General features: G+C 40.5%; 1 protein-coding gene across 1 annotated transcript in view; it reads right to left on the reverse strand.

Annotated features, from left to right (window-relative positions):
- Nucleotides 1–629, reverse strand: part of CDKN3 (cyclin dependent kinase inhibitor 3) — a gene marked incomplete at both ends in the record, with an annotated part of 32,737 nt that extends 32,108 nt beyond the window's left edge. The window contains one exon of the mRNA XM_082485794.1: nt 438–629. Coding sequence (XP_082341920.1) covers nt 438–629 — 192 coding nt within the window. The remainder of the gene's footprint in view (nt 1–437) is intronic.
- Nucleotides 630–21,875: the final 21,246 nt, after the last annotated feature.

The following is a 21,875-nucleotide window of genomic DNA, read 5'->3' on the forward strand; positions in this document are numbered from 1 at the left end:
GGAAGACCACATCCCATTTCCTTTGTAGTAAAAATGACCAGTCCTCTTGTCAGTTCAGTGGGAACACTAATGAGGGTCCTGGTTCAGGGAAGCTTGCCATCTGTAAAATAGTTAAGCATATTCTTATCGTTCGTTCTTATATCATTAAGGGCATACTTAACCGCACCAACTTAATGAGGAACATACATCTTTAAAGGTAATCACATACTCAAGTGCTCTGTTGAAAAGGGATTGATTTAAACCTGATACAACTGTAACTCATCCTGTTGACCAAATACACATTCAAACCCCTTGCTTAACTAAAGGGCTGGTTTGCACCTTCTAGACATGGCTTTGAGCAGCAGCAATGTGGAGCTGTACTGCTTCTCACAGAATCGTAGTAGCAAATTAGGGCTGAAAGACACCTGGAGAGGTTCTTGATTAAAAGGATGCTCAACCTGTGATCCATAGGCTGCATATTGCTCACTCAAAGAATTAAACCAGTTTGCAGCCTGCTCCTTCTTTTCAGGTAGCAACTCAGGAGCAAATAATGCATGGACTGTTGGCTTCTGCAGTTGGGTGGTGGAAACTATGATCATGACTCCTGTGTTCTTTGTGGGGTTCCTGGACTTGCATTCCATGAGGTACATGGTGCCAGAAGGGAACTCCCGTGAAGAATATCAGCGAGGTGTAGACTACCACCTCTGGAACAGTTGATCTGGCTTGCAGTCTGTATCCTCCTGATTCTCCCTCTGCAAAGAAGGTGGTAACTGGGAACAGGCTGTTCAAACCGATCAAGCAGCACATCCATGACTTCGGTTTTCTTTCCAAGGGTAAACTGGGATGCTTAGAGGCTTTCCTGTGTGCATGAGTATGCATGGAAAACTGAGAGACCCCAGGAAGTACCTTTCCTGTTATTTGGGCACCCCTGATCTTGTAGGGAAAGGACAAGAAAAAAATGGTCCAGCCAGCCAGAATGTCTGAGTCCTACTCACCTAGTTTGCTTCCTTGCCAAGATGGGACTAACTATACCTCTATTTTTCCTTTCCAGTTTGGTGTTTATATGCTTTTTCTGTCACTTAAATAATTATTGCTTTATTTTAATACTCTCTCAGAACAAAGGTATGAAATTTTCCTGTCTGTGAATGCTTGCTGGTGTATTTTGTCAAGGGCAGCAAACATTACTGTGTATGTTGTAAGTATCACAATGCAGAGACATATTTTGCCAACAGACTGTGAATCCTCATGGGAAGTGGCACAAGGGTTTTCCAAACCTTCAAATTATATGTTGAAAGTAATTGTCTGGAAGGTAATAGTCCTCCAAAATGGACTAATAGCCTGTCAGTTTTCATGTTTCCTTAAGTCACTTTTGAATTCATAAAATGTTCTGAAATACTCTGATCCCAATTTGGTTCTGAAAAATGTTGTCTCATGGGATGAAGCTTTTTACTCCAAGTTTTTACCTGAGGCCGGCTGCCGTTTGCCTTTCTCATTTGGCTAGCTGGAGCGAATCAGGTGAGCAGACTTTTGCTGCAGGAGTCAGTTTGTATTTACTCTGTCAGCAGAAACTTGGTGAAAACCTTAGTGAGGGTGTTAGTGGTATAAGTGTCCAGCTGCTAAAATACAGATGTTGTATAGCTAAACTGGATTGATCCAGAATGGTATTTCACTGGCAAGGTTTAGCATTCTTAATGCAAAGTGAACCCTCATAGTAGGGCCTCTTATACTGTAGGTTTTGTACTTTAATGAGGTAGATATTTAATCAATTTTAGGGTATACTGGTATCTGCATTTTGCATATGTTTCAAATAACAATGAAATTTATACGCAGATGAAGTAATTGAAGCATAGCCTGGTTTCAGAAGGGCGCACAGTCCTTACTGCAGTGTAATTCGAAGAGATTGGGGATCAATCAAAGTGTTTTAAAATTAAGAGTTTTCTGCAGCTGGGACACTCCCAAGTTGAGCTACTTTGGTTTCAGTTTATAGCTCAACTTTTTTCCCCAAGTCAAATGGTTTATTGTACCCAGGATTTTTTAACTGTCACATCTGAAAATGAAAAGTATCTTTAAAAACTTGATATTCTGTAGAGATCTAAACCCGCATTGAGCTGTGTGACCCAAATATACCCTGAACTTTAATGGCAAGAAGTTTAAAATTTAAATCCAGGTCCACATTTCACATGAGTTCCTATCCTTCTATGTCAGAATTTGAATGCAGTATTCAGCTAAAATACCTTGGAATTTACCTTAACTGTTTTCACAGAAATTACAGCTCTAGCAATTATTTATTGCCTCTAAGCATGATATTAGCTATTGTTTAGTAAATAACCCTTATCCTTATGGTGGTACATACCACACCGTTTAGTTTCTATCTCTATCTGCAAACTCTGGACTGTTTGAAATTGAGATATGGATTGTTGGGCCAGAACCATTACCAGATTTCCACAATGTTGCTTTACAAATCCTCTTCCTTTTGTAGTGAGTGTATTTTCAAACTTTCTCTGCTGGGAGTGTATTATTAAGTTCTTTTTTGAGGTCCAGTTTCTGATACGTTTTCTTGCAGTAAGTAACACCATGTTTTGTGGAGAGTTCCCCGTGGAATAGGAGCTATTAATTCTGGGGATAAAAGAAGCAGACCTTGGCCATCAAGATCTGACCCAATACTGACTGACTACAGGAAGGTCTCTCATTGCTTAGCAGCGCTTTGTATGTGATTGAAGAATAGGACTATCAAGTCATCAGGAGTAAGAACTAAGACAAATTGCTTTTAACTGCAGTTAAATGGTTTGTTTAACTGTATCTCAGAATGATGTAGATATTGTTTCTGTGCTGGATTCTGAATTTTATAGTTGTTGTCAACTTAGAATCTTTCTACTAACAAAAAGCCTCATCTGGCTGAATGATGAATCTTAAATGCATTGCTCTAATATCCATAGGTGGGTTTCATGAAAAAAATCCAGTAGTCCGATATAGACCAATACTCCAATGTATTTTCAGACTCGTTTTATTACTGTTATTAAAAGGTACATATACAGTTTATTTTGTTTATAGCTTAAAAAAAAGGCAGTAAAAGCATCTCTGTATAAATAATAAGCAAAATAAAATGCCAGAAGTGGATGGAATGTACAACACCATCTTAAGTAATAAACAACAGTTACTTACATGGGAGTCATTACAGGATCAGGTCCTGCAGTATAGACTCTGTAACAGATGTATACAAATAAAACTCTATTGAAAGAATTACATTGAACAGGAAAGCATAGTTTAGTTTTAATGATATTTTCAATAATTTGGAACAAAACACTTAAAACATGTCAGTAGGTTTTTTGCAAGTTTTTACATGGTTTTCTATTAAAATTTTCTTTCCCATTTGAAATAAATTACCTAGCATCCTTCTTGTTAATGCAAACTGTTGTTAGGCAGTGTTTCATTAGGAAAGTCTTAAAATAAGCTTTGGGCCATATTTTTCAGAATACCATCTCTTTCAGAGTATACTGCTGAATGGAGTCGTGTTCGATAAAGGATGCACATGTTCAAAATTCCTTCAAAAAGAGTTTATTTTAGGATGATGTGTGCACTTTGGAAAGAAATTCTGATATATTTAAATCTTGATTAGAAGTAAGCATAAATATCAGATTCTGTAATGGGACAGAGCAGCTGGCAGCTAGTGTGACACTCAGTGCTTATTACTATTTTGTTCTTTCCCTAGAGTTATTATTTATTTAGTTTTTCTCCCTCACCTGCTTCTTATGCAAGACCATCAGCGGGAGCTCACGGTGTACCACAGAAGTTACACTGAGGAACTGGTGCAAGCCAGGCTGGCGGTGGGGTGAACAGCTTTGCATCACGCTTGTATTCCCTCCCTTCTGACTGCCCGGCAAGTGGTGTATTTAGAGCTGTGGTGCACTCTCCCGTGTCTGCTCAGAATAGACGGGTTTTTTTGAGCCCTTCTGTGCCGCTGGAATAGCACAAAGGGGCTAGCATAAGGGATGGAATGGGGGCCACTCCTCTCTGGGTACATTCCAGTTCCTGATGCACTGGTGGCTGTAGTTTAGAAGTACTTGCCATGAGCAAAATTAGAATTTTAGAATACTATTTACAGGGTAAATTACAGTGTACTTATGTAGGGAAAAATCCAAACAAAACCACAACAAATTATTTAGCAAAATAAATATTTTGAAAAGTGATCTAAATTGTCCCCTTTTGCGCGGCATTAATGTGGTTATATGGTAAACAAGAAAACAAATTACAAAGTCCATTCAGCTTTAAAAGGGAAAAGAGAAAAAAATTTGCTCGTGTGAAATATCTGACAGCAGCCACCTATCACACACTTGAGGAAGACAAAGGTTAGGAACGCAGCGTGCTTTAGAACAGAAGATTCTCTGTGTTTTGTCTTTTATATCAATAAATGAAAATAGAATTTTGTGGTTAGAATATGGCTTTAAGTGCATAGATAAGAGCCCAAGTAAATACTAGCACTCCTCCATTCCTGAGGGAAGTTGGTGGCCTGCCCATATAATTTGCTGATAAAGTCCCATCTGTTAAAACAAAGTACTGCAGCACTAGTAATAAATTTCAGGCAAAGACCATGAGAGGTTATTTTTGCATGACAGTCTTTGCTGAGCTTTATTTTAAACCAGAAAAAGTATTTGAAACTGAAATAAGTTTATAATATTGGCTTTAAGTTAGCTTTACACTTTTACAGGGCAAATGAGAAATCCTGCTCCACTTTTATTTCACTGGTAAACAGCGTTGCATGATAAACTGTTAGGAGAATAAAGTCATAAGGAAAACTCTGCTTCACAAATGACATACGTAGAAAAACAGCAGATGTCTGATGAAGTAAAGGACCGACTTATTGCCAAGTCTTTGGAAAACAAAATTAATTTCCTTTCGTCTTTGATAATGATGATGTAATGTAGTTAATAGGAAGAGCCTGCCATGCTCATGGAGTTATTAAAGAAGAAATGTTAGACATGCAGCAGGTCAGAAATATGGGTTTACTTACCAGTGCCATTTCCATGAGAGTATTTATAGATGTGGAGGAAAAAGAAAGATGATAGTGGTGTAGAATGTTGCTTTTTGTCTTATTTGAAGCATAAGAAATGTGTAATGAAACAAAACTTGTGAATGTGCTCTTAATGAGTTCAGAATTCTGCTTGTTCAGTGCGAAGAAGAAAACTCTTTTTCGTAGGCAACATTTTTCTGTTGAGATCTTACTTCTGGGAAAATAAAATCTTTTTCTAGAGTGAAATTAAAGAACAAATAATTTGCCTTCATTATATCCCTGATAAGGGTTAAGCCAAGTGAAGATAGTGGATGAATGGACATGGCCTTGGCTGTTTTACTGGGTAGAAAAAATCTCAACAACACAAAAAAAGAGAACGTGGTTTTCCTTAATTTTCAAGCATTTAATTTTGCTCCTTTGATTTTAACAAAATGGTGTAGTGAGTAGATCAAACGATATATTTATTTGCAATATCTTCTTTGGTCGCTAGATGTCCCCGCATGCTGTTGGAGTAACTGGCAGGGTGTGGTTCCTGGTAAACAAAAAAGGTAAAGCTAAAACTAAAGCTGGGCACATTCTCTGAGGGTACGTAGGAAGCTGTCCTGTTTAAGGACTTTTTGTGATCTTTGTGTGCACTTGAATGGTGGAGGAGGTGGTCCTGGAACGGGCTGTACGTTTACCAGAGATACAGAATGAAAATTAGATTTGTTCATGGAAACTTTTGAGGAGATACTTACTGGAGTGGTTGAAGCAGTCAGACACAGTTTGGTAAAGCATTGGTGACTCAGTCTCCTCCCCAGTGATAAATGTTACAAGTGTGTAGAGGTGATATTACAAATTCGAGGTTCATAGCTGAGACATGGGGATAACTGCAATACACATAGAATATATACGCACACACACCCCTGCATGTGTGTGTGTATATGTATGTGTATGAAAGAGATCCCACAGTCCGGCAGTCATTGTAACTAATGTTGGTTTTAACAATGTTCATGATAACAATCTTGTCAGTAAAGTTTTGGATTATACAGCAGGTGTTATATTATGTGGCAAGGCTGGGAGTAGTATCGCATTAAACAGAAACTTGATGTTGACCTGTCATGTAGAGGACTTGCATCTATTTCTAAAATTTTTCCCTTTGAGTACAAAATGCACACATTTTGATAAATCTGACCGCCAAATGCTACCCTGGTGTGAATAGACACAATGTTGTTGTCATCACTGGAGTCTTGTTCTCATGCAGGTTGTAGAATTGGGTTTTGTCTTTCTAGTAACTACCCGTTTGCTATGTATGGCAGCCAGGACTCACTTTCTGGAAGGTCAGCTTTGGGGAGAGCTGGGACAGATATGGTATCATCTAAGCCATTTGTCTTGTCAGGACAGGCATTGGGCTTTCCAAACAGGATTATATGCCTTAACTTTATAGATGTTTTTTCTCCACCATTAAAGATTTGTGATTTGTGCAAATCACAAATATAGAAAGCAGAAAAAAAACACTGAAGAAGTGATTGTGGTTTCCAACTAAAAAGTGAAGAATAGTGCCAGAATTTAGTGTAAAATACCAAACATAACTCTAGAGAAAAAGCACACGTGACAGAAACTGTTACCTTCAGCTGAAATGTATGCATGGGGACCACTAAATGGCTTTTATTGTTACAATTTTATTTTTTGCATGTATGGGTGAAAGTTTACGGACATTTACTTTAGCGTTAGGCTGCCCTATTCCCTATTTGACTTGCCACAGGTTGTTATAAAAATAAAATTATTTTGGTTTTTTTTTTAATACCTACAAAATTGTTATGGTTATTAAAACACACACAAGCTGATAGACTGCATGGTTATTAAGCTTCACTACTTGGCCCTTTAGAGCCCACCGGCCAATGAATGCTTCACTCCAGAAGAATCAGTTAAAGTTCAACAAATTAATTTTGCAGTGGGTTGCTCATGCAGAGGTGAGGCCTGCTATTATGCCATCAAAATGTTAAGAGCAATCTTAGTTTGCTTCACTAAACTGGGTTTCAGAGGTGAATTGTATTGATGTTGCAGACTCGAGCAAGTACCCTGTCCTGGAAAGCTGCTTTTCTGCCCGTGGAATCTCTGAACTCTTTAGGAAATGAAAATTTGAAGGTTCTCTGTCATGTACCTGGTGAGTCCAATACTCTCTGTCCCACCAGCTCCCCAGCCACAAATACTGTACTGTGGTTAAAATAATTCAAAAGAATAATTTCTATTTTGCTGTATTTGTTTAGATTAGGGGAACCGTGGATATCCAGCTGGAACAATGGCTCATAAACAAAAACTGATCCTTTGAAATTCTTGCATTTATTACATGTTTGTTCTAATTTCAATGGGATAACTAATTTTTTTTTTTTATTGTGCTAATGGGTTATTATGGATATGTGGAAGTGTGGAAGTCATTTACAGCATACCCTAGGTGGAAAGAGACTCATATTTCAACTCTGAATATTTAACACTTAATAAGGTAGCCACCTGCTTTTAAGGTTATTCCAACATATTTGAATGGCCTTTACTGCTCATTTTGAATACCAGGATTATTTTTGATCTCTTGTGATGAAACAAATAACCAAACCAAATTAAGCACTAAATTAAAAAAAAAAATCTAGCCCCCCTGTTTTTCAGAAATTCAAACAACTTTATAATAGCACCTTACAAATCACTTAGAAAGTGCTGTAACTTTAAAAGCCAGGCCTGCGTATAGTGACTGTTTGTTCTTCTCAACATGACGCAGTGAAACCACAGAGTGCATAGCGGGGTGAGGGCAGGTGCTGAGCTCTGATCACCACCTAGCACTGCCTGTTCTCTTCAGCCCTGACCAAAGCTGTCTGGAGCATTCCTGTTGAAACCTCAAACCAGGAGAAACGATTCTGTGCATCTGTTCCACTTTGCCCCCAAATTTTGTCATGGCTCATGAACCTGCATCTGGGGAGTATGAAGTACAAGCCAGAAATTGGCAGGGAGGTATTGCAAACGTGGCTTGAAGCCATGTACTTACTCCTTACTTTGGAGCTGGCTGCTCAGGACTTCAAACAGCTTGAGAAGTCGTCTAATTTACAAAGGTTGGCATTGCTGCAGGGACAGAATTAGGACTGTGTGGTGGTTTGTGTGGGGGAAGTGTTACCTTAATTCAGCATTTCCTGTTTCTCTAGTTTTTGCAGTTTGATTTTGATGATGAGTATATAAGACAAGAACGTGATTAATACCATATTGTCAAGCTTCAAGATGCCAACCTTTTCCATGCAGTGCCAGCATGGCTGGAGACTGCTGAGGTAAGTTTTCCCTCTGGGAATAGCCACCCTATTGCCATTGCCTGGTGCAGTCAGCTTGCCAAGTTAGCACTCTGTTGTCCACTTAACTGCATCACTTCTGGTGCTTATCTGCCAAGAATATAACAACACTTCTTTCCAATTTTAAAGCACAGTAGTGCACTGATTGTGTAAACGAGGGGAGAGGAGTTGATGGAGGGACACTTCCCTGTGGTTTGTTGTTTATTAGGTGGGTTGTGCTGTGCATTTTTCCTATGGAAAGAAAGATTTAGGATGGGCTTGGACAGAAGGGTGGAAATGCTTGTGGCAGTCTTGGCTACAGAAGAAAATGTTCTACCGCCTGGCAGCTCTATTTCCAGAGCAATAATGTTTGTTTTAATGTCAGCCATTGCAGGATCCTTGAGGAGGGAACTCTGCTGGGGGTAGTGGTCTTTTAGACCATTTCTCTTTGGGCCACTTGGTCTCTTGAGAATAAGGGTGAGAATTTAAGAGACTATTTTATGGTTAGCCAGTGTAATAGCAAGGAAACAATCTGCCTTCCGTTACTGTGGGTAGGAAGGTGTGCTGCACGCAGCCTTTGGTACCGGCTGGAGGTTTCTTGATGTCGACACTCAGAGTCCCAATGGACTGCAGTGCCATAGCCAGATGGGGAGTGAGGAAGGCATTTATCCCTGAGGCCAGGTCATCACATAGATGTAACACAGACTTCTGGCTTGTCAGAGATCGTAGAAAGCATTTCTCACAGATGTTGTTGTATGAGAACACAGTATCAATAAGGAGTCAAGAAAGCTTCCAGAACATGGATTCTCTTGATAATCTATGAACATGTGTCCTCGCTCGGAGGGAACCGCAGTGCTCCTTGGAGCATTTCCCTCTGCCCACAAGCCTAACCTCTGTCCTGCTGAGTCTTAGCTTCAGCCAGCTCCTGCTCTTCCACGTGCTAATCTTGGCGAGACACTGGGACAACTGAATGTCTGTTGTATTATCCTGGGTTGTAAACAACAGACAAAGCTATGTGTCATCTACAACCACTCTAATCCAAACAGTGGCGTTGAGCGCCTGTGCACCGTTGGGAGCATTTTTGTAGTGTGTTAGGCATGCTAGGGGGACAAAGGATGGTCAGCATGCCAAATATTTCTAACAAAGACAAGGCTTAGACACGTGTGTTGGACAAAAGCAGAGCAATAGTGGCAGAAGTACTTAGTAAAGCAGCTTGAGTCATTTCGGCCACTAGTAGTTTTCTTTCCTTTGATGCAGATAAGTAAAGAGAATAAGTTTTTTTAAGAGAATGGTTCCCCTTTGAGGGAGCTGGTGAACGTCAGAAGAGGCTGGTAGCAGGGGACTCTCAGGAGTAATTGATGATGTTAGCAGAAAAAGACTGGTTTGCTGCTTTATGCTATTCTTTTATTTAAACTTGTTCCTTTTGTATAAAACTCAGGATTTTTGTGGGGAAAAAAAAAATAAATTGTGATGTTGGAACTTGCTATCCACTTCTGGAGAGAACCAGGGTTTTTCTGAAGCAGATGAGTTATGTCAACTCATGGGTCATGTTTAGCCTTTTTACCCTTAAAATGAAAAAGTTTGAAATCTGTGTTTTGTGCAGCAGACGTTACTAAAACAAGGAGAAAACTTGGTTCTTTTCCTGGGTTTTGGAAGAAATCTGATATGTAATATTTAGGAATTTATTTCACCGCTGTGCCTTTCTTTAACCATCTGTAAAATGGGAATAATGACACTGGCTATGTTATGTCAGGTGTTTCAGGATGTATAGGGCAAACGATCCAGAGAACAAGTGAGAAGCTGATTGTATTGGAGTATTTTTCAAAACCCCGAATCTGAGAAAATCCTAATTGGATGAGGATCTGTCAACCTCTTTCATTCCCAGTGTCAACCCCATGCAGAATAATTTGAAATTCTGTTTTCATTAGGAATTTGTGCTCTGTTATAAACTAGCAAAATGCTAGCAATTGGCTAAACAAATCTTCACCACTAAGAGCTTTTTTCTTGTAAGGGCAAAGAATGTACAGATTCTGTAGCATTAGCCATCACTTATTTTATTTCTAAACAACTTGTCTCTGTCTGTAATAGGGAACAAATTATCTTGAGCAGCGCGACAGTTTACATATTTTCAGTATATTCATCTTTCCAGAGAAGACATAGCTTGAGCTTTTAAAGGAAGAGCATACAATGTGCAATTATAATCTATAATAGTCCTTGTGTGCCCTGTTTTTGCGCACCAGCATAAGTAGTTATCATCTCCCTCTTTTCTGACTCATGCAGAAAGCTTATGTTGGGCAGGGAAAGGTTTTGTGTGGGATCAGCAAGCAGTGGCTTGCTCTTCTGTTGATAGGGCACAGAGCAAAACAGGTGAACTGCTATCCTGCTACTTGCCTTTGCTTTGTGGCAGGGTTCCTCACAAAACATATATCCTAAAAGGCCATGACTAGAGCTGGTTGAAGGGATGTGGTGCACCCAGAGACATACATTGCATGCATTATGCCTCGCTGCTTCCTCCACTGTGTCCTCCTCTGTGTTCTGTGAACACCGCAGGAGAGAACTCTTAAGTGATGTGCTGCTAATGCTGTGTGTGCGTTGTGCAGACTCTTGGTGCAGGAATGCTGACACAAACAAAAAGGAGATAACTTGGAAATTCTATTGCTCCGTTTATGTTATTATTGTAGTTAATGGTCTGTCAGCATTTCCATTATAAATCCCTATTTTCAGGGTTTTATAACTCAGCCGTAAAAATTCTCTCCAGGCTGAATTTGGCATGTGTGTTTTCAGCCTGAGAGCACATGTGTCGTTTTTTTTAACAAGTTTTTTTTTTTTTAAAATATAGAACTGCATTCACAATTTTTAAGATATAGAATTGCCAACAAAAAAACCCAACCCAACAAAAAATAGGTGATTGGTTACAGATGCTTTCTTTGCACTCATATAACTCAAAAATTGCTGAGTTATTTCAGCTGTAATTGTGGGTATGTGTAAGGTTAAAATGGTGGATTTAGTACTATTCCTTTCTTTATGGTGTTGGTATTTGACAAGCAAATAGAAAACAGACCCCGATACTGTATACACTCACATATAAGCTGACCCGTGTGTAAACTGACCTCCCAAACTTGCCCCATGCTCCCCTCATCTAGGCCAGATTCTTTCAATGTCAGCAAGGGTGGGGATGCAGGGAGTGGAGAGTGGGGGACAAAATTTTAGCTTTCGGTGAGTTAGTTTCTTTTCCTTTATTCCATTGCTTCCAGTAGGCCTGTGCTGGTCTGCAGTTGCAGAATCCACGTCAACCAGGTGGTGTTATTAATAAAAAGCTACGATAGACACATGTTGCCACACGTTCTGAGTCTCAGCTTTGTCCATTTTGCTTACAGAGGGACTGCCCTCTGTCTGAAACTCACTTCAGAGAAGTTTACACAAAGATGAGTGTAAACCACATGTTTTACACTGAAGCATCTGAAAGGAAAAGAAACAAGGGAGAAGACCAAGAGATTATGTCTGAATTCTTTGCTGTCTGCTCACACAGACTTCTCCTCCTAATCTCCCCACAATACCTGCCGTTCTCCATTTATACTCATGCACCAGTGCTAGAACAGAAAAGGGCGACCAGCATTCAGATAAAATTTTATTTCAGAATTGCACTTCCCCAAATTAGTTTGCTTCCAAATGAATTGGTTACCTCAGGAATTAACTCCACGAGCAGGCTGCAATAAAGTCCATAGACATTTTTCTTTTTGCACATAGGGTGCTTTTTGCGTAACATTTTATTATGCATAAGAACAGAACATCACGTCTTCCCATGAATGAACACTTTCTTTCACACTAAGAGAAAGTGAAAGAAACTGTAACAATCCTATGCGATAGTAATTCCTGCCATTATTGTACTTTGGCATTGTATAAGCGCTGGTGTCTATAAAAGTGTGTGAAATTATGATTATGGAAAAGTATAATTTATTTAATATTTTTGCATCTTATCAGAGATATATTTTTGTAAGTATTTGATTCTTTAAATTTTTGCTATCCATGTTGAATCTTTTCTATGATGTTTTTAACATCCTGTGATATATAACATCCCATCATATCTTAAACATTCCTTTACATCAGTATGAAAGGTCATGTACTTGGGCTGTTTTTCATTTCATGAACATCTGGGCTTATGAGATTAACAGAACAGTATAGCATTGCCTTCTTTTTGGTCTCTTTTATTAATAACTTGTGAATAACACTTGTCTTCTACCATGTGGATTATACTTCTGTTGGGGCAATTTCCTCAATGTAATAATGGCTGCTAGTTAACCCCTTACTCACAACTGCTGCTGTTACTAGCTCAAATGCGTTTCTTTATATGTTCAGATGTATAGTCCTGTATGTTTTCATGGGGTCGGAACAGTTCATTTGCCTAAACTTAGGCATCTAGCACCATTTTACATGTTGTAGCGTATCCCACCTGGTCTGCAGCCGTCACTCTGGAGAAGGCGTGGGTCTCCTGTAGGTCCTCTGTTGTATCTGCCAGTGCTGTGCAGATGTCTCTGATACTGTAAGGTATTTTCAGTGTCACTAGATGCCTATGTTTACGTTTGAAACTTATTTCTATATTTGTGATGAGCACAGTCAGGATTCGGGATCCTCCCACAGTGCAATGGGAAGGCCACATGACTTCTGGTTAGCAAAACCGTGAAACAGGAATGAGAGTCATTCAAAATGTGTGCCCGTAAAGGCAAGAGCATATGGTGGGTTTATATTCTGAATAGACCAAACAGGTTAATTTAGTTACAGCCCGCCATATGGGACATGGAAGGTGATCCAAAATCATCTAAAAGGCCAAAAGTAGCTTTTGTATGCATAGATAGATGATCATTTTCAAGTTCCGGAGGAGCTATCATCAATTTTTTGTCTTGTTCCCTAGCAATGGCATAAATCTCACATTGCTTGTTGTGTAAGGTGTGAGATAGCAGATTGTAAAGCTCTTGCTGCTGTGAGAGTGAATGATCTTCAACCAGAGATTTGGGCAGGTTGGCAGCTGGGAAAGGAGAAAGAAAACATGGAGACTGAGTCTGAAAAAAGGTTGCTCAATAGGAGAAGTGCTAAGGCAGTACTACCGACTCCGTGCCTTTGATAGTGTGACACAAGTAAGAGGGACCCTGAAGAAACTCCTGCTTCCCATCTATGACTGGCAGAGTGTTTTCTGTTCCCTCCATAACCCATGCAGCATATTTTTAGGTAGTCTCTCTACATATGCCTTCTCATTCTCCTTTGGATCTTTTGCTATCATCACTATCCTTGTTTCCCTTTCTGCAGCCATTTTCACAGCTCTCGTGTTTACGAACAAATAAGCATTTAGGTCCTAGAGTCCACAGGTATGTCCTAATTGGAGCATTTGTCTTATGGGAAAAGCACCTCTTTTATATCAGGCAGTGACAGCACTCAATGGCCTCTTTGTTTAGGGTCTCCTACATTTCCTCCTGCTTCAGTTCAGTCAGAACTTGGGCAAACTTGTAGAGGACATATAGCGATTTTTTGCACAGAAAACTTATGTTGGGGAAGATGTCAATAATTACAGGTATCTTTTCATGGAGTTTAACTGTCAGAAGTGTGGAGGAGTTGATTCTACACCAGTGGACAGAAACACACTAAACGGAGAATTACAGCCTTGGAGATTAAAAGTGTCCATAGTATGTCATCAATCCTTTCAGCCCTTATTTCTTCTCTTTTGTCTGTGTATTTATTGTGTGTTTTGTGTATTGTATTGTATCTACCATAGTAATTTCACGGGTTTTGACCACAAGATGGCATCTGATTTCATAATCTTCTTTAAGATATCACTTTTTTTTTCTCTCTTGATGGAGTAATGCCCAATTTTCTTGCAGCAAATTATAACCTACTTTCTGTCTGCCTTAGGGACTGCCTTTAGGAGCAAATGCAGTATGATTTTCCATGGCAGTTCCTGATAGTTGGAACTGCCAGCAGAGGTGATGGGTGATGTGAATCCTCTGCTTTCTAACCCCTATCCTCCACCCTTCCAGGGTGTAACTGCTGCCTCTGTTATGATTGTTGCCTGGCAAATGAGAACTGACGCAAAAGCATCAGCTCATTTCATTTGTGATGTGATCCAAAGTCCCTTGAAATTGTTAGAAAAACTCTCATTGGCATAAAGGAAACTGACTGGGCACCTGCTTACAGAAAAATATCCTACAATTTCCTAATTCTAACTAAACTGCTTAAAGTTACAGGTAATGTGTTTCCTCCTTCTTTCTCCTTCAGGGCATCTCCCATGTACCTGTATTTGGGGAATAAGGAACAGTCAGATTTGAAGGATAAGTAGGCAATATAGTAGACTCTTCTGAGCAGACTGGGAATTCTGCCTCTACAATTGTAGGAGAAATGGGTAGCTGATTTATCAGGGGAGCAGACCTACAGCAAACCACAACTGTTGGTTCTTAGAGGTTTATAGATCGCGAGGTGTAGTTAGGCTGGATCTTAACTTGCAAAGGGAGAACTAAATTATTCAAAAATTATTCAAATGGGTTTGGCTTAACAGTGTGAAAACCAATGATTCAATGCAGCTGATCAGTACGTAGATAACTTGCTGTTTGGAAACTACTGGATGATATGAAATAAGGCAAGTTACCTTTTTCTAAGTAACTTCAGCAAATAACATAATTGTGAATTGCTCCAGAATATTTTATCACAGCAGACCTTCCAACAATTTAAGAAGGCAAAAAGTGAAAATGTAGTTGAAGAAGAGATTAGAGAGTCTCACAGAGTTCTTTGATGGCTTTTACATGAGATTGATTGGTGCAACCCTTGCTCAGAAACTTCATGTGCTGAAAAGCTGGAAGCTGCTGGAGTTCAGCTGGAAGAATTGTACTGTATTTGGCCTGTGTCTTTTATTCGTCCTTCAATATCTGCTACTCTCTCACTCTTCCCCTCCCAGGGACAAGGCTGAACTTCGTAGATTTTAGGTCTGACATAGTGGGCAGTTTCTCTGCTCGCTCTTGTGTGCTTACATGCGGAGCTGCTTATCCTTAATCTTAACGGCCATCCTGATGTTTCAGTTTTTGGAAGCACGTGTGTAAAAACACTCTTCCATTCATAGTCACATAGACCATATCCTCTCTGTTGGACAGTCACAGAAACCATTTCATCTCTGTTTTGCAACAGATTATTGAAATAGTAACTGTAGCACCTGTGTCCTTGCCTCATCAAATGAAGCAATACTAGAAGGTGCCAAATGCACTTCAATTTTTTTAAGCAACAGTCCAGCAGGATTGTTCCAGTCCAGCTGGAGAAAGAAGCCTCAGCAGCATTGCGTAGGCAGATGGCCTCTACAGCCCACCAGGAAGGGCTGTAGAGACATTTTGCAGATTAAAGACCACAGCGTAGGAGCCTCTGTCAGTCAGGGTGGGAGAGCGCTCTGGGGATTTCCGATATGGGTGGTACCGGGCAAGGAGTCAGGGACAAGCGCACAGCAAACATGAGACCATAGACACCAAGTAGTTCAGCCTCCTTGTTACTGCTGAACTGATGAATCAAGAAAAAGGGGAGATTTACCTCTGCAGTCTGGTAAACCTGTATGAAATGTAGATGAAATGGTAGATGCTCACAAAAGAGAGGCAAGCACCAGGCAGTGATAAAGTCTGAAGCAGTGAAAAGGATTTTTAAACAAGAAGTTCAGCAAAGAGTGGAACAACTAATCATTGTCTCTGTATTGATGTGTCTCATAGCTGGATTTTCTGATTTAAGCTTTTCTGTGTTTGGGGGCAGAGATAAAGGCTCTTTGCTCTGTGAGTTCCTGATGCCTGGTGAGGGCTGGCTGAGCTTGTTGTGCAGGGTTTTCCAGTGGTGGGACACAGTGCTAAGCTCTCTCTCCTATAATGGGGGGAGGTACCTGCTTTTGAAAACATAGAAGTCTAATTTCTCTGAAGCCTCTTTCAGTCCAATCACATATGTCTGAAATTGGCAAGTGAGGATGTTTGTGGAAGGGACAGACAAACATACACTGTATGAAAACTCAGAAAACTGAGCTAAACCCTCTGTTTTTCAAATGACATTTTCATACAAGCTTTGTTAACTTTCTTAAGTGGCTCTTTCTGTAGATACTTACACTAGCACCTCAGAGACTTGTCATTATACCTGCAACATTCCTGGGAAGCAAGGAAGGGTTGCTGTCTTATTTTTCACTTGAACAACTGGAACACAGAGAAATTTTCATCAAGATCATAAACCTATTTAAGTGTATAATTCCTAGTAGTAACTTAAGTCTCTGTAAAAACAGTCCCCTGAAGGACCTGGATCCAAGCAGTTTGCCCAAGGTTGCGCTGAAATTGTGTAGCAGAGCATCACAGCTTGACTTCCCTACACGCGGGTGCACTCTGGTCAACAGACTGCCTTCCTCTGGATGGAGACAGCTACTGCACTGCACAGCAGGCTGAGCTGGGGAAGGAGGTTAGTGCCAACCTGCCTGCTACAGCTGGTCCTCGCTGCCCTGCTGCCTGCCACAGCCACTCCAGCTGTACCAACAAGGGTGCTCATCTGAGTCCTGTTTCAGGGATAGTTTAAGTGATCTAAATAGCAGGCCTTTGCTAATTTTGTGAGCGATACAGTACTTCCATGAACAATTTTCCTAGGAAACTGACAGGGCTGAAGGCTGTCACATTTTCCACAGGTATTGCTGGATCCAGGCGAGGATGTTTGTAGAGTAAGTAACTTTGCACATTTCCATTCGGCCTGAGCCTCCCTTCAGCTCTCTGTGGTTGAAGACTCAAGAAAAAACTGCTGTTAGCAGAATTTGCTCTTATGCTGAGACTTTGCTTGAGGAACTCAGTGGTATGTATTGGTGAAGGGTGCTTCAGGTAATTATTTGCCTCTTGATGCACTTGACAGTACGAAAGCACCTCTGTTCTATGTGAATGTTAAAGAGCAGGTTTTCAAACAGCTTACAGCTAGTCTAGAGACTATTCCAGCTAACAATTTATTTTTGAAAAGTACTGATTCTCTTACCAAAAGGGGCTGTCTTTGTTTGGTATGGAGAAGTTTCAAACTCTTCCATTGCAGGTCTTAAGGAAAGAGATTACTGCAACAGTAAGGAGCTAAGGACAGCTATCCACTGACACCTCCATTTTCAGCTTCTCACATCTGGTTAAGTGCATTATGACATTTTTGCTTTTACATATGAATCATTAGCTATTGGCTGTGGCCAGTAGGAAAAAGAGACAGCAATTTTCATATGCCTATACATATTCTTATACAGAAAGGGGGTAACATTTTTCTAAAATATACTGTGTGAGTGCTTCTGTTGCATCTCTCATATAAGTACCTCCAAGTTCTCTGCAGATTGTAATCAAATTGGTTGTACGTTGCACGATGAGACAATTAAAAGAATAAGGTGAAATAGGAGATCAGCTTGTATTTCTTTTATGAATCCAGAGATAAGCATGTATTCCTTTCCTGCTGAGCAATGAGAAGTTCCTGTTTTATTCTGATGCGGTTGAAATGTGAAGTGGAACAACAGTTTATCCATACTCCTGTTTTTCTGCTAATGTGCTCAAAATGGGGTTTATTTGGCAACTATGATTTCTTCAGCAGAACTGGAGTCTTCATCTAAACAACCTTTCCCCATCTAAGCAGGATGGTAAGTGGGGAAGGAGGTTATTCCTCTACTAATCTCCTGCATGTCTCAGTAAAAGCTCTGGCAGACTCTGGTGTGACTCTCCTGCATCAAATGGGAAAAAAATTATACCTTCTAGGTCTCACTTCTGTACTTCAGTACCAACCCCAAATTTCCTTCTGTGTCAGCTGCTGTCTTTGTTCCCTTTGATGTACCATTGTGTGATCCAGTGAGCTTTGAGCTGCATATTTGTGCTTTGTTGTCTCACCTGGTCCCGTTTTGACAGCTCGAAATGGGCAAAGGAGGCAGACAGGCAGCTTTCTGGAAAGGCTCAAACTTCGGAAAGGTGCAGTGCTGCTCAGCAGTAGCACAGTGACTGCTGAGCCCCTTGGCAAGGCCATATTTCCCCAGGGGCTGAGTGACTGTCAGGCGCTCTGAAGGTACGCTGAGAGCACTACAGCTATCCCGTTTGTCTGTCCAACAGGCTCGCTTTCTGCCTCCAGCGTGATCCATTGCATCCACCCCAAACAAACTGCTGCAGAAACCTGTAGCTTTTTTTTTTGTAGGCTTTGCAAAGACAGAACAAAGCCTTTTGGGTGTTGGAGGGGAGTTTGATACCTGGGATAAAACGCTGCGTCTCAGTAACGTTAGTTATGAGTCTGTTCAAGGGATGGGGATACTGGCCGGTTGGCACTATTTCTAGAAGGAGCATTTTCCACTGAGCCTGTGATTCCATAGCAGTTAAAGCCAAAATAAATTGGTGTGCTGTGGTCTAGTGCTACCCCTAACCTCTACTTGCACATTCCCACTCCCATGTCCTCCCTTCTCCTTTCTGTGCTGGCTCTAGCAAGACTGTAGCTGTGGATGAGGCAGGGCTGCTCCCTGCACGCAGTGGTTTTGTAGTGTGGCAGGAAGGAATGGCAGAGGTGCCGTGTTTCTGTAACACCCAAGAAGCTAAGTTACCACCTGGCCAAAAATTCTGGGAACTTGTGACCTGCCTTAATCAAATCCACATGTCCAAATAGGAAGCCACTCAGTGCTGTTCTGCATTTACAGGGTAGCCTAGGATGGAGAGTGGGAAGATACTGTTGAGTATTTTTCCTCGTTCTACCACAAATTTACACTCTTTCTGACCTTCGGCAAAAAGATTTAATTTGCCAACGTCCAAACTGTACTATGGGGCTATCAATACAATTGATCCCACAGAAAACTTGCACACTCACTCTGTGTGGGCCAAAACATTTGAGATCCTTGGACAGGAAGTGCTCCACCTAACTGAATTGTTATAATTATGATTTTGTTAGTTACTTGTGTGTTTGTAAACATGGGACAAGACGTCTGAGAAAATACCATAATTCAAGAACGCTGGAAAAATGTCAAAAAGAATATTTAATTCCCCTCACTCTGAAGTTTCGAAATCTTGGAGTCCACATTAAGAAAAGATATTTTTCTGCATTATGTCACTTTTCAGACTATGACTAGTGCCACTGCTGTCCCCATGTAAAAATATTAATATCAAAATAAAAGGTGCTTATAATTATGTGCAACTTTACCTATTCTTCTCTTAAGTGAGGAGGAAAAAAAGGATGTTACAGGGAACCCAGAGCATTACCCTGTCTGGAGTCTGTTGTGCAGGGCTAGTTCAAAACTGAAGGTCCATGAGATTCAGTATAGAAAAATAAACTGCTAAGAGGACTCCAGGCCAAGCACCTCTGCTGGTCCCAATTGTCGGAGTTTATCAGCGACTAAACTCCAGACTTAGCTCTGTGACCCACATGAGAAAAGAAGGAAAGGTTACCAGTAATGAAAACACTGAGAAAAGTGGTATTGTTTCATATTTAAATGTTTATGTTCTTGCACATGTGCAGTCAGTGAGTTTCCACCGCAGCACTGTCGGAAGCCTGCTTCCTCCTCCTGCATCTGGGGTGACAGTCTAGGAGTGAATGCGGGAGACCAGGTTGACAAAGAGCTGAGTATTATCCTGAGGATAAATGAGTTAACCCATCACTGCAAACACTGTGCTGGCGGATTTTAGTGCAATTAGCTCCACAAATACCAAGACATGCAGTCTGCAACCAGACTAAAAGGTCTCCTAAACAATTAGGGGACCACGGCCCCATGGACCCCTGTCATGCACATTAATGTCACTAGCCTTAGCAAAGGGTATGTGTGTGCTTTGATGCCAGGGGAACCCAGAGTTTGACGGCCCCATAAACTTCATACCATTTTTGGTCCCAACTCCCCCGACTCAGTGGCATTTTATTTACTATGCCTAATAACAGTTAGTCAATAAACACGTACAGGTTGGAGAGAAGGTCTAGTGTGAGCTTAATTACCTCAACTCTCTGCCTTCTCTTTTGTTATGTACATCATGGATACTTGACAGCATTAACATTCCTGGAATTGTATCTGCCATCCTTTGTGAAAGGATTGAATACTACGCATTAGTTCGGGCTCGTGGGGCATTTGTGTCTCCAACAACAGCTTAATTATGGACATTGTTTACTAATCAGTATTAAATTGACAGACTATGAGGGCTAATCTGGAGATTAACACAATAGCTTGTTTTCATTTTGTTCTTCTAGCAGTTTATTGAATGCAAGATTTAAAACAAGACCCTTTTGTGAGCCTTACCTTCCACATCACCGCTTGTGTGAGTGTAAAGATCCGTATGCTTCCCTTCTGTAACTTACAGTTTGAGCACAAGCATTTTGCTTAATATATAAGAACAATCATAAAAGCAACATGTTGTATTGGATGCTGCTGGATGTAAAAACAATAAACGGTGTCCTTTTTGTAGGATCAGCGGTTCACAAACCTTTAGGCACTTTTAAGCCTTCTGTTTCTTCTGTTTCACAGGCTACACAGAGTATCATCACTGAAACAAATACCAACAGACCCCAGGCCCCAAGTAGTAATTTGTGTAGTGAGAAGATGTGATGTCACTGTGTGCAAAGTTATGCAGTGAAAGCTGTGTGCACTTCTGGTACATCTGTTTTGCCCGTACAAAATATTATACTCCCTGATAGTTTTGATTTTCCTATGAAAGATTTCCATGGTTGGCCACAAAAGCTGCCCAGAAGCTGGATGTCTGTTCTACATAGGCAGGTGCCTGTTTGATTGTGAGAAACATGAGGGTTTGTTTAGACACGTGAAAGAGTCTTATGCATGTTGTGTGTTTGTCCATCTTGTCTTACTGCAGCGCTTGTGATTTACATTAATGACGGTGATCTGGCATATCATGTTTCCGACATATTCACATCTATATTCAACTCTGATTTTTCAAACTGCTGAAAATACCTTGGGTTTTGTAGTCTGGGAAACTTTTGTGTATTGATGGATTACTTAGCTGATTAAGTATAAATGAATGAAAACTCACTTAGTAATAATGAGATAAGCTTTCTCTGTTCTCTTACTTTCTGAAAGAGTGATGTAAAGTAGGAGGAAGTGATGCTGCAATGTACTTCACAGTAACAGTGACAGTGGGAGAGAGGACAAAACAACCAGAAACAAGTGGAAAGGGCTGTTACTACCCTCTGACCCAGACATGGCAATTCTCATATGCAGGGTTTAATGACAGTGTGGCTCTCCAAATTATGTTAAGGAACAGCAGTCATTTTACTTGTGTCAGGAAAAGATGGCAAACATTTCTGCACTGAAACGCCCAGCAGAATGTCTCCAAAGTCAGTGCTCTTCTGGTCCATGCACTCCTCATGCTGGAAGTAATTAGTAAAAAAACCCTAATCTTTTTTTGCATCCGAGCCACGTGGTATAATCCAGCCTTTCAGAAGGCTAAGTCAGTATTTGTGAGCTCACTTGGATTTAATGTAAACAATAAAGGGCTAATTCAATAAAATGGCTTTGACCCATCAAAATCTACTTTCAGGAGCTGTACTGTAGGTTAGGAGCCCACATGGTGTGTTGTGCATGCAGAAATCTTCAAACCTGCCTCTTTGGAGAATAGCTGACAATGCAGATGTACCAGCCCGAAGAA

The sequence above is a fragment of the Vanellus vanellus genome, assembly GCF_965231255.1.
Source record: "Vanellus vanellus genome assembly, chromosome: 6".
NCBI classification, from domain to species: Eukaryota; Metazoa; Chordata; class Aves; order Charadriiformes; family Charadriidae; genus Vanellus; species Vanellus vanellus.